At 34.8% G+C, this 12174-nt stretch overlaps 1 protein-coding gene across 3 annotated transcripts in view; it reads left to right on the top strand.

Annotated features, from left to right (window-relative positions):
• LOC120858524 (endoplasmic reticulum-Golgi intermediate compartment protein 2) overlaps positions 1 to 11116 on the top strand; it is a 43603-nt gene extending 32487 nt beyond the window's left edge. For 2 of the 3 annotated variants that reach the window (XM_040234628.1, XM_040234630.1), the window contains 4 exons: positions 2933 to 3030; positions 6286 to 6448; positions 9118 to 9200; positions 9362 to 10632. In XM_040234628.1, coding sequence (XP_040090562.1) covers positions 2933 to 3030; positions 6286 to 6448; positions 9118 to 9200; positions 9362 to 9424 — 407 coding nt within the window. In that variant the 3' untranslated portion in view covers positions 9425 to 10632. Of the gene's footprint in view, positions 1 to 2932; positions 3031 to 6285; positions 6449 to 9117; positions 9201 to 9361 lie in introns of all 3 variants that reach the window. The other variant, XM_040234627.1, reaches the window with a different exon arrangement.
• Positions 11117 to 12174: the final 1058 nt, after the last annotated feature.

Genomic DNA, 12174 nt, shown 5'->3' with positions numbered 1-12174 from the left:
GTCCCCTTCTCCTCCTGCCCCCAGTCCCTCCCAGCATCAGTTTTTTCCAGTGAGGCACCTCTTTGCATGAAGTGGCCAAAGTACTGGACTTTCAGCTTTAGCATCATTCCTTCCAAAGAAATCCCAGGGCTGATCTCCTTCAGAATGGACTGGTTGGATCTCCTTGCAGTCCAAGGGACTCTCAAGAGTCTTCTCCAACACCACAGTTCAAAAGCATCAATTCTTCGGCGCTCAGCCTTCTTCACAGTCCAACTCACATCCATACATGACCACTGGAAAAACCATAGCCTTGACTAGACGGACCTTTGTTGGCAAAGTAATGTCTCTGCTTTTGAATATGCTATCTAGGTTGGTTATAATTTTCCTTCTAAGGAGTAAGCGTCTTTTAATTTCATGGCTGCAATTACCATCTGCAGTCATTTTGGAGCCCCCAAAATTAAAGTCTGACATTGTTTCCACTGTTTCCCCATCTATTTCCCATGAAGTGACAGGACTGGATGCCATGATCTTCGTTTTCTGGATGTTGAGCTTTAAGCCAACTTTTTCACTCTCCTCTTTCACTTTCATTAAGAGGCTTTTTAGTTCCTCTTCACTTTCTGCCATAAGGGTGGTGTCATCTGCATATCTGAGGTTATTGATATTTCTCCCGGCAATCTTGATTCCAGCTTGTGCTTCTTCCAGTCCAGCGTTTCTCATGATGTATTCTGCATCTAAGTTAAATAAGCAGGGTGACAATATACAGCCTTGACGTACTCCTTTTCATATTTGGAAACAGTCTGTTGTTCCATGTCCAGTTCTAACTGTTGCTTCCTGACCTGCATACAGGTTTCTCAAGAGGCAGGTTAGGTGGTCCGGTATTCCCATGTCTTTCAGAATTTTCCACAGTTTCTTGTGATCCTCACAGTCAAAGGCTTTGGCATAGTCAATAAAGCAGAAATAGATGTTTTTCTGAAACTCTCTTGCTTTTTTGATGATCCAGCAGACGTTGGCAATTTGATCTCTGGTTCCTCTGCCTTTTCTAAAACCAGCTTGAACATTTGGAAGTTCGCGGTTCAGGTATTGCTGAAGCCTGGCTTGGAGAATTTTGAGCATTACTTTACTAGCCTGTGAGATGAGTGCAATTATGCGGTAGTTTGAGCATTCTTTGGTATTGCTTTTCTTTGGGATTGGAATGAAAACTGACCTTTTCTAGTCCTGTGGTCACTGCTGAGTTTTCCAAATTTGCTGACATATTGAGTGCAGCACTTTCCCAGCATCATATTTCAGGATTTGAAATAGCTCAACTGGAATGCCATCACCTCCACTAGCTTTGTTTGTAGTTTTGCTTCCTAAGGCCCACTTGACTTCACATTCCAGGATGTCTGGCTCTAGGTGAGTGATCACACCATCGTGAATATCTTGGTCGTGAAGATCTTTTTTGTACAGTTCTTCTGTGTATTCTTTCCACCTCTTTTTACTATCTTCTGCTTCTGTTAGGTCCATAGCATTTCTGTACTTTATTGAGCCCATCTTTGCATGAAATGTTCCTTGGTATCTCTAGTTTTCTTGAAGAGATCTCTAGTCTTTCCCATTCTGTTGTTTTCCTCTATTTCTTTGCATTGATTGCTGAGGCAGCTTTCTTATCTCTCTATGCTATTCTTTGGAACTCTGCATTCAGATGCTTATATCTTTCCTTTTCTCCTTTGCTTTTCGCTTCTCTTCTTTGGGGGATGATTAAAATGTTTTATTCATGTACACAATTTTCATAGACAATTATTACCATATGACGTGAAGTATGTCACAAACATAGTGAGGCCCTATCACTTACCTAGCTGAAATTACAGATAACGTATATCTAGTTCTGGAGAAGGCAATGGCAAGCCACTCAAGTACTCAATCCCAGGGATGGAGGAGTCTGGTAGGCTGCAGTCCATGGGGTCATGAAGAGTCAGACACGACTGAACGACTTCACTTTCACTTTTCACTTTCATGCATTGGAGAAGGAAATGGGAACCCACTGTGGTTTTCTTGCCTGGAGAATCCCAGGGACAGCAGAGCGTGGTTGGGCTGCCGTCTGTGGGGTCGCACAAAGTTGGACACGACTGAAGTGACTTAGCAGCAGCAGCATATCTAGTTCTAAATTTTCTAGAGTGTAAGATCTAGAGAATTAACATGCTTTTTATTATGTGATTGTTTAAAATCAGTAATTAGTAATATAATGCTTTTCTGACATATTAAACCTAGAACAGCCTAATGACTATATAATTATAATCCCTTTAATTACGTAGTGACTCCAGGCCATCATTGAGTGATTTCTTTTTTTTCCTGCTATCGTATTGATTCTTTGTATTTATCCAAAGACTACCTTTTGATTCATTTGCCTGAGTGGTACATGCTTAGTCACTCAGTCATGTCAGAGTCCGTGTGACCCCATGGACTGTAGCCCACCAGGCTCCTCTGTCCATGAAACTTTCCAGGCAAGAATACTGAAGTGGGTTGCCATTTTCTACTCCAGTTTGGTTTATTCATCCAATGGGTAATTCAATTTTGGTTTATTTTTTTATCTTAATCTCATGGTGGTTATATACTCTTATAACTTTATTTTTATTAGTTTCTGTACTATAAAGAACTGCTTTTTTATTTTCCATATTTTATAAAAGGATGCTAATGACTGTAAAGGATATCTAATGAGGTCACTAGCTCATCTATTTTTTTGACATCTTCTAATAGATATGTGTGTGTGTGACTTTTATGCTTACTGAGAACTTACTTGTTTTATCAAGTGTGAATTATTGCTTTCATTGATTGTTTTATAATACTTTTTTTGTTAGACGCTGTTATAAATAGCATTAAATCTCAGATTAGATGTGTTTAATAGAAGAATGATATATTTGGAAGCAGTTTCATTGCTAATGGATTGATGGAAAAAACTACATTTTTGTTTTAATTCTAGACAACCAGATGTTTCAATATTTTATTACAATTGTGCCAACAAAATTACATACATATAAAATTTCAGCAGACACCCATCAGTTTGCCGTGACAGAAAGGGTAAGTTGAATTCAACTGGTAAAATTATTTTTTAAATCTTGTATCACTACACAAATATATTTAAAAGTTTGTATCATGTACATTGTTATTAGATGTTCATAGGACATTTAGAAAAACTGACAAAAAGAAAAATTTCAAATTTCAAAAATTTAAATTTCATATTTCACAAAACATTAAATTTCAATAAAGTTCAAAAGCATTAAATTTCAAAAAGTAGAATTCTTTTTTTAACACATATTATTTTTGAAATTATTTTCCATTCTAGGTTTAAAATGAATTTTTAAAGCATTTATAGTTCTGCTACAAAATTAAGTTGAAGTATCAGGTAATCCCTCCCTCATTTAAGATTTGGAATCCATTGATTGACCTTTATTTTAAGCAAATAAAATAACAGAAATGGGTACTAAATATATGTTTTAGAAGAAGAAGTAGATTTTTAAAATCTAGAATGTTTTCTGTCAATTAATAAAAAATTGTTAAACTATGATATTAATTATTTTACTCTTAATATCTTAATTTTTAATGTTTTCCTATGTATTGGTATAAGCAGGTTTTTATCTGCCAACAGATTTTCTAATTTCACTATTAGTTTTTAATTAATGCACCTATCCTGCACCATGCATGGTTATTGTGACTCACATAGCAGGTTTAGAGGGTTTTCCTTCTTAAATTAGGGCTTTGTATTCATCTATTAATAATTGAGAGGAAAAACGTTCTGTAACCTTAGGGTAGAGTGGCTCTATAAATAAATATTGACAGTGAGGAGCAGAGTTTTAGAATTGGATAGTCTAACAGATTTCTCATCTACTCTGGGACCATATTTTCTTTCTTTCCTTCTCTTTTTTCTTCTTTTGTTTATTTTTTTAAGTTATATTTACTTATTGTGTTCAAATATGGTGAATATTCAAATACTAGTATCCAGAAAAATTCCAAAATTTAAGTGCTTTTAAAAATTTGCTTTCCTCCGTATGAGATTTTCCTTTGATAATCTTATGACTTATGTTGATTATGAGCTCGATAACTATAGAATTTTCTTTATTCTTAGGAATCTTAAGTACTAAAGTTTTTATGGATGTAGTATCATGTGTTTATGACTTTTCAAATGGTTCAGAAGGGAAAAATAAAGTGTGTGTGTGTGTGTGTATATATATATATATACATATATATATATAAAACTATGTTTGTGTGTACACAGAGAGAGAAACTAGCTACAGTGTAAGTATACATTGTGCTTGCTTTTCTGTATGGCTGGGGAGATATCATTTCTCACTAAGGTTGGCAACACTGGAAGGTCAGGCAGTCTACACAGTGACAAGACTTTGGGGAAAATGAGTGATATACATTGCTAAGAAAGTGTAAAATAGCATAATAGCCTGGAAGGGAGTTAGGCAATATCTGGAAAATGATGTATGCTTTTACCCTTTGACACAGCAATCCTACTTCTATAAATTGAATCCAAAGATAAAAGAATAGAAGTGATGTGTGTATGAGGCTATTAGTTGTGTTATTTGTAATTGCAGAGACTGGAAACAACCCACATGGTACATCCACACATGGGGGAGCATGCAACTTTAAAAAGAGAGAGAGAAAAAGATGCCTGTTTACTGATATAAAATTATCTCCAGGATATATTTTTTTTAATAAAAGTACAAAGAAAAATAGAATCCCAGAGCATTTGGTCTTTGTGGGGTGTGTTTGTACTGATAGGGTAACTACAATAGTTGCGTTTCACTGTCAGAAAAAGTAACTGAAGTTGGCAGAATGGATGGATGATAAGAAGGTCAACACTGACCTTCATTGGTATTGGACCAAAAGCGAACCATTATGAGTCTTTTGTTATGTAGACACCGTGATCCCTGAAACAACATCTACTCATATAGATGGCGACAGTGTATATATTATTTTGGCATTATATTTAACTTATCAGAACTCTTAAGATGAAATCATTTTATATTGGAAACTTGATCAGTGGCTTTTAAGGAAGCTTGTAAGGAATAAGCTTATAACAATAGTTCTGTTGTGCTAACAGGCAAAGAGATTTTGTAGTGCCCACATGAGTTGCTATAATTTTCCTCGCTATATGTCTTCCTGAACCTTGTAGTTTAGTTACAACGTAGTAGAAACAGGTAAGACTTGACACAAAAGTCGTAACAAGGTGCTGGGTATCATAGCTGTTTCATGCTGTGATGTTGTTGTTCAGTTGCTCAGTCGTGTCTGACTCTTTGCCACCCCATGGTCTGCAGCATGCCAGGCTTCCCTGTCCTTCACCATCTCCTGGAGCCTGCTCAAACTCATGTCCATTGATTCGGTCCTCTGTCATCCTGTTCTGTGTTCAGTCTTGCACAGCATTAGGGTCTTTTTTGATGAGTCAGCTCTTTGCATCAGGTGGCCAAAGTATTGGAGCTTGAGCTTCAGCATCAGTCCTTCCAATGAATATTCAGTACTGATTTCCTTTAGGATTGGCTGCTTTTGAACTGTGGTGTTTGAGAAGACTCTTGAGAGTCCCTTGGAATGCTATGATAGAAATGTATTAGAAGTTTGCAAGCTTGATTTTTGAAATATAACCAGGATGAAACAAAACATTATTTTCTCACTCAATGTGCACACTATGGTAGGTTTGTAAATTTAGTTACACTCCTTTCAAGAAAAAAATTTCATTTAAAAACTGAACCAGTAGTCAGTCTTTCAAATTAATGCATTCTTTCTTCCTGTACTATATCTCATATGGTTTAAAATGAACAACAGAAAGTGAAATTGTTTTTTAATTTTTTCAAATGACAGGAAGTAAGTATAATTATTTTGTAAATTCTTAGCAAAGAAATATTACAAAAAAGTATGTTAAAATAGGAATGTATTGGGTTGGCTAAAAAGTTCATTTGGGTTTTTCCTTATGATGCGACAGAAAAACCCAAACGAACTTCTTGGGCAATGTTATGGTTTTCAATGATTTGGCCAATGAAGAATGTGCCATATAGTTTTAAAGTCTTGGGTTAATAGAAACCTTGTATGTAAAGTGATTTTTTTGAGAAAATAGGAAAGAATGATTACAGTTCTTTTGATTGCTTCAAAAGCCAGCCATACAAAGAATACATAATAGAGAACTTGATCTAGCAGGACAATTCATGAAGAGATTTGGATGTAGTTCTTGTTCAGGAGGGCTGGAGGGCTTCCTGTTGACTGTATGCAAGTAGCCTAATGACGTGAATCCTGTTGTGTCTTCCTTCTCTCTTTCCCCTTCCTTTTGCCTTCCTTTAGGAACGCGTTATTAACCATGCTGCGGGTAGCCATGGAGTCTCTGGGATTTTTATGAAATATGATCTCAGCTCTCTTATGGTGACAGTTACCGAAGAGCATATGCCTTTCTGGCAGTTTTTTGTAAGACTTTGTGGTATTGTTGGAGGAATCTTTTCAACAACAGGTTAAGATTCATTCCTGTTTTTTTTTTTTTTTTTGGTCTAATTTCTAAAAGTATTGCTCATACTCAGTCAAGATACTTCTACTCAAAAGGGGCAAGAAATGTATACATTTTCATATTTTGATGTTTAAAGAACTTTTTCTTTAAGATTTAATTTCAGATGTCACAGATTGTATTGATTAAGTGTTACACTTAAGCTCACTGCATTCAGTGACTTAAGGGAGATGATTTAGTGTGGTTGGGCTTCCCAGGTGGCACTAGAGGTAAAGAACCTGCCTGCCAAGGCAGGAGATGGGAGAGATGTGGGTACGTTTCCTGGGTCAGGAAGATCACCTCAAGGAGGAAATGGAAACTTATTCCATTATTCTTGCCTGGAGACTCCCATGAACAGAGGAGCTTGGTGGGCTATAGCCCATAGGGTCACGAAGAGTCAGACACAATTGAAGGGACTACACACAGAGTGTGCTAGAGAGAGCCTATTGAACTCAAGTTGTGTCATTTACATGGTGGTAGCTCTGTGTCAGTCACCTACATTTTCTAAAATGTTCTCTCTATAAAAATGGGAATAATAATATCTAACTTGCAAGTGTGTTGTAGGATTAGATGAGAACATGCCTGGAAACAGTAGATAGTTTGAACATAAATTTTCTTTTTCAATTAAGGTATTTTCAACAGTAAAGGATGCAAAATTATATTTTATGATACATTGTACTATGAAATATGTACAGCCAAATTCTGTGAGTTCTGATCATTTTGCTTTAAGGTTATGGGATTTTCTCAAAGGTAACTTGAAAGGAAAAAGAAGTGCTATATTGTGAAAGTTAAAGTGTTAGTCACTCAGTCATGTCCCACTCTTTGAGACCCCATGCACTGTAGCCTGTCAGGCTCCTCTGTCCATGGAATTCTCCAGGCAGAAATACTGGAGTGGGTAGCCATTCCTTTTGCAGAATTGTAGCTGTGAAAATTTGAGTGTTAAATATAGAAAGAAAAATAAAATAGAAAGGATAAAGGAAATATTAGGTTGGTGCAAAAGTAGCTGTGGTTTTTACATTGTTGAAATTTGCCATTTGATATTAGAATACATTCTAAATAAATGTGCTCACGTATACATCATTTTAATGTGCATTTCTCGCTTTATGTTTTTGGCTAATGACTTATTACTTGCTGTTTATTTTATATTTATTTAGACTATGGAAATGATGTTAGACAAAAAGCAAATTTAAGCGATTTTCTTATTTGAGTTCAAAATGGGTTGTAAAGCAGCCAAGACAACTTGCAATATCAACAGTGCACTTGGCCCAGAAACTGCTAATGAATATACAGTGCAATGATGCTTCAGGAAGTTTTGCAAAGGAGACGAGAGCCTTGAAGATGAGGAGTGTAGTGGCAGGCCATTGGAAGTTGACAGCTTCAATTAAGAGCCATCATTGAAGCTGATCCTCTTAGAACTACAGAAGTTGCAGAGGAGCTTATCGTCAACCATTCTATGGTCATTTGCACTTGAAGCAATTTGGAAAGGTGAAAAGCTTGATTTAAGTGGCTGCCTATGAGCTGACTGAAAATCAAAAAATTCATTTTGAAGTGTCTTCTCTTTTTCTGTGCAACAACAAGCCATTTCTCAATCAGATTGTGACATGCAACAAAAAGTGGGCTGTATATGACATCCAGAGATGACCAACTCAGAAGCTCCAAAGCACTTCCCAAAGCTAAACTTGCACCAGAAAAGGGGTCACGGTCATGGTTTGGTGGTCTGCCACCCATCTAATCCTCTGTAGGCGAAATCATTACATCTGAGGAGTATGCTCAGCAAATCAATTGGAAGCACTGAAAGGTGCAGCACCTCCAGCTGACACTGGTCAACAAAAAGGCCCAATTCTTCTCTATAACAATGCCCGACTGCAGGTTGCACAACCAACGTTTCAAAAGTTGAACAAATTGGGGTATGAAGTTTTGCCTCATTTGTTGTATTCACCTGACTTCTCACCAACTGACTACCACTTCTTCAAGCATCTTGACCACTTCTTGCAGGGAAAATGCTTCCAAAACAGCAGGAGGAGGCAGAAGATACTTTCCAAGACTTCATTGAATCCCAAAGCATGGATTTTTATGCTACAGGAATAAGCAAACTTACTTCTCATTGGCAACAATGTATTGATTCTAATTGTTCCTATTTTGATTAAAAAAAGTGTTTGAGCCTGGTTATAATGATTTAAAATGCAGTCTGAAACTGCAGTTACTTTTGTACCAACCTAAATAGTTCCTTTTTTATGCTAACTTCTGTTTAATATTACATGGAGTTTATAGTTTCAATTATATTTTTTAAATGAATGAATAGCTTTTTTATGAAAGTTTTGGTTACTGCTTTATTTACAATAGAGTCATTTAAATTTGTGGTGGTGTAAGATATATTAAGCACCTTTGAAAAGATAGCTTTGTCAAGGTCATGAATTATGTGGCCTTCTGATTTTGAAAAGAAGTTCACTTATTTTAAAATCCAGTTGTCTTGATATTTTTAACTGTGGATGTCAATAAAGCAAACTGTTTCCTTCCTTAACCTATTCCATTGTAATTAGTTGAGTTTTTTATTCTTACTCACAAATTTAGGAAGTAAATAACATAGGAAGAAATTTCATTAAAAGCATAATTTGATTAAAAACATTTTGTTGTTACAGGCATGTTACATGGAATTGGCAAATTTATAGTTGAAATAATTTACTGTCGTTTCAGACTTGGAGCCTACAAACCTGTCAATTCTGTAAGTGATACAGTGATGTCCACCCTAAGTCATAGTATCATTGTTAAATCTAAATATTAGCTCTTGGTGCCTAAAAGAAATTGCCCCAAATAAACCATTATGTTTAGAGGAAATAGTGTTAGAAATAAAGCTCATACTTTGATCTTTTTGTTCCTCCCTAGGTTCCCTTTGAAGATGGCCACACGGACAACCATGTACCTCTTTTAGAAAATAATACACATTAACATCTCCCAAGTAAAGGAAAAGAACTTTTTGCCTGAGACATAAAACCTTTTTTAATAATAAAATATTGTGCAATATATTCAAAGAAAAGAAAATATGAATGAAAAACAGAAATCACACCTAGGGACAAAAAAAAAAAAAAACAACCCAAACTGAAATCCTATATGTTCCGTGTCTGTTACAAATGTTCTAGAAGAAATTATGCAGCTAATCTATAATCATTGAATAAGCCCAGCTGGAGTATTGCTTTGAACATGACCCCTTCTGATATTTTCATAGCAGATGGGCAGTATTGAAATCAGACCTTGCTTCTTGATGACAAAGAGCCTAAAGGAAGAAGTCAAACCACATCTAAAGAAAATGGCATTGATAAGTGCAAATGTTTTCATCTCTTTGTGTTTTTTAAAGATATGATGTCAGAATAAAATATGTAAAACATATGGAAAACTAGTGTAGACTTTAAAAAGTGTGGTCAGGTCACATTGTTAATAAAGGAAAAGGCGAGGCCCCTATGTTATAGCCATATTACTGTTAAGCCATAATGACAAGACCATTTATCCAATTTTGGGTCTTAGGGTGGTAACTGCTTTTCTTTAAACTTTGGCTATTGACATTTCTGATTATTCAAGGCAAGGTTGTGAAAGACTAAGGTAAATACTTAGAAGGGCAGATGCTGTAATATGTAACAGAGGTAGATACTGTAATATGTAACAGGTATCATTCACAAATTGTATAGTGGGCACGTATGCAGGGAGAAGAAAGCACAAGTTTAAAAAAGATGCTAAATTTCCTAATCTGATCCTTATTTCTTGTTATCGTTTGGGAACAGGGGGTGAGTAATAAAAAGATCCACTGCTAATGATGGAAATAATCAGTTTGTAAAATATTAAGAGGAAAAGTAGTGTTTTTTATGTGTTGTGGTAGTGGGCAACAGGGTAACTTAAAAATAGTATAAGGCAAATATTTAAGTAAGACAAAATAATGTCAGAACTGAGAGATTATCATATTAAACAGTGTCATATTAAACATAATAGTAAATGTTTATCATATTAAACACTTAAACTGTAAAACTGTATTATGAAAAAACTATCTGCATTCAGAGTGTCCTGAATGTGATTGATTCTGTATTAGATTGTGTTGGTCTAGATTGCTTACTATTTAAGGATTAATTTTAAATTTCTAGACTATAAAAGATTTTAAAAAGAGGGGTATATCACTCAGGTGCTGTTAAAACCTAAATTTGGAATATGTGTGCCAACATAATTTTTCCTTTTGTAATGCTTAATAATGACAGTAGAAGAATCATCAACCAGTTCCTCATGGTTTAAGTCTTTTAGGGAAATGGGGAAACAAAAATTCCAGGTAAGTAACAAGACCAAGACTAAAAAACAAGATTTTAAATGGTTTTTAGAGAATAGGACACCACAAGTTAGAGTTTTTCAAATTCCTTTCTGTTAAAAAGTAAAAGAAAAAAATGTCCTGTTGAAAGCAGTTGGGGCAGATAATGGAAAGAAGAAGAAATACTGATAAAACTACTTTATAGTAAAGCTTATATAAGAATGCTATTTTGCAAATAATAAGTAAGAGAAGCATCATTGTTTAAAATATACAGTTAATATGATTAAGAGCCATTAAGTTAACTGACTAATATAAGTGACAGGTTTATGCTTTGAAAGATTTTTGAATTCAGAAAATTCCAAATAATGAATGGCCTTCTCATTATTTAGAAATTTCTGATTTCTTCAGATGTTATTTCCAGTGAAGGTAGACTAGGAAAAGGAATTTTTAATTAGAATTAGAATTTTAGCTATTTTAGACTGAATGTTGGTTCTGTGAATCTGCTTGTCAGAAAATTCAATTAAGTTTCAGGGTTATTTTAATAGGAAAAACTATTGATTTAGAATTATTTTATCTCAATTAGGATTATAAAAGTTGAGTATCTTTAAGAAGGATTTTAAAAATTATTTTGGTACTTAAATATGATTTTTACTTGTTACCGTTTTGTTTTCCAAATACCACATTAAAATTGTAATAGTATTAATCTGTCCCATTAAAACTGAGTATAAAAGGAATTTCTCTGAAGCAAAATCCTACTTTGCCATTGATTTCCATTTTAAAAGTTATGAAAGGTTTTCACCTGAAACCCCTTGAATAGTCAGGGTCAGATTTGGGGCAATCAAAGTATTAAGATTCTGACCAGCCCTTTGTATGATGAGTGATGAGGTACATTTGTATATTAGGATTTAGTAGCAGTTTTTGACCTCACCAAGTGTTTCTTTTCCGTGGCAGAGAACACCGTCCTGGCCTGTCTATCTATTGGCATGTACCTGGGGATGCCTCTAGTAGGATACCCAAGTTTATTACTCAATTTTTTATTTTATTAGGGCATTCATAGTATCTATGTGTATATATTCCATCCTAAATATTTTGAGATCTGGAATTATGTGAAATGAGTTTTCTTTTTCATCTGTGTTTGCATACATTAGCCTATAAAAAGATGAAGTGTTTAAATGAAAAAGATGAATAATTGTCTGCTACAGTATTTGTACACTTCAGACTACCTCTTGGGAAAAGCTTAACTTAGAATACACATTTTTTAATTCCTGACTTAGATGATTAATATGCTTTTCTCATATACATTTTATGATATAAAGCACTGAATTTTTGTAATAAAACTTTACTAATGACAAAGTTTATAATCTTTAATACAAGCTTTGGGATTCATAAAGGAATGACTAAGATTTACTTCTTT

This window comes from Oryx dammah, unplaced genomic scaffold (genome assembly GCF_014754425.2).
Source record: "Oryx dammah isolate SB20612 unplaced genomic scaffold, SCBI_Odam_1.1 HiC_scaffold_29, whole genome shotgun sequence".
Taxonomy (NCBI): domain Eukaryota; kingdom Metazoa; phylum Chordata; class Mammalia; order Artiodactyla; family Bovidae; genus Oryx; species Oryx dammah.
Note: the sequence above shows the minus strand (reverse complement) of the source record. Positions and strands in the feature narration are given on the sequence as shown.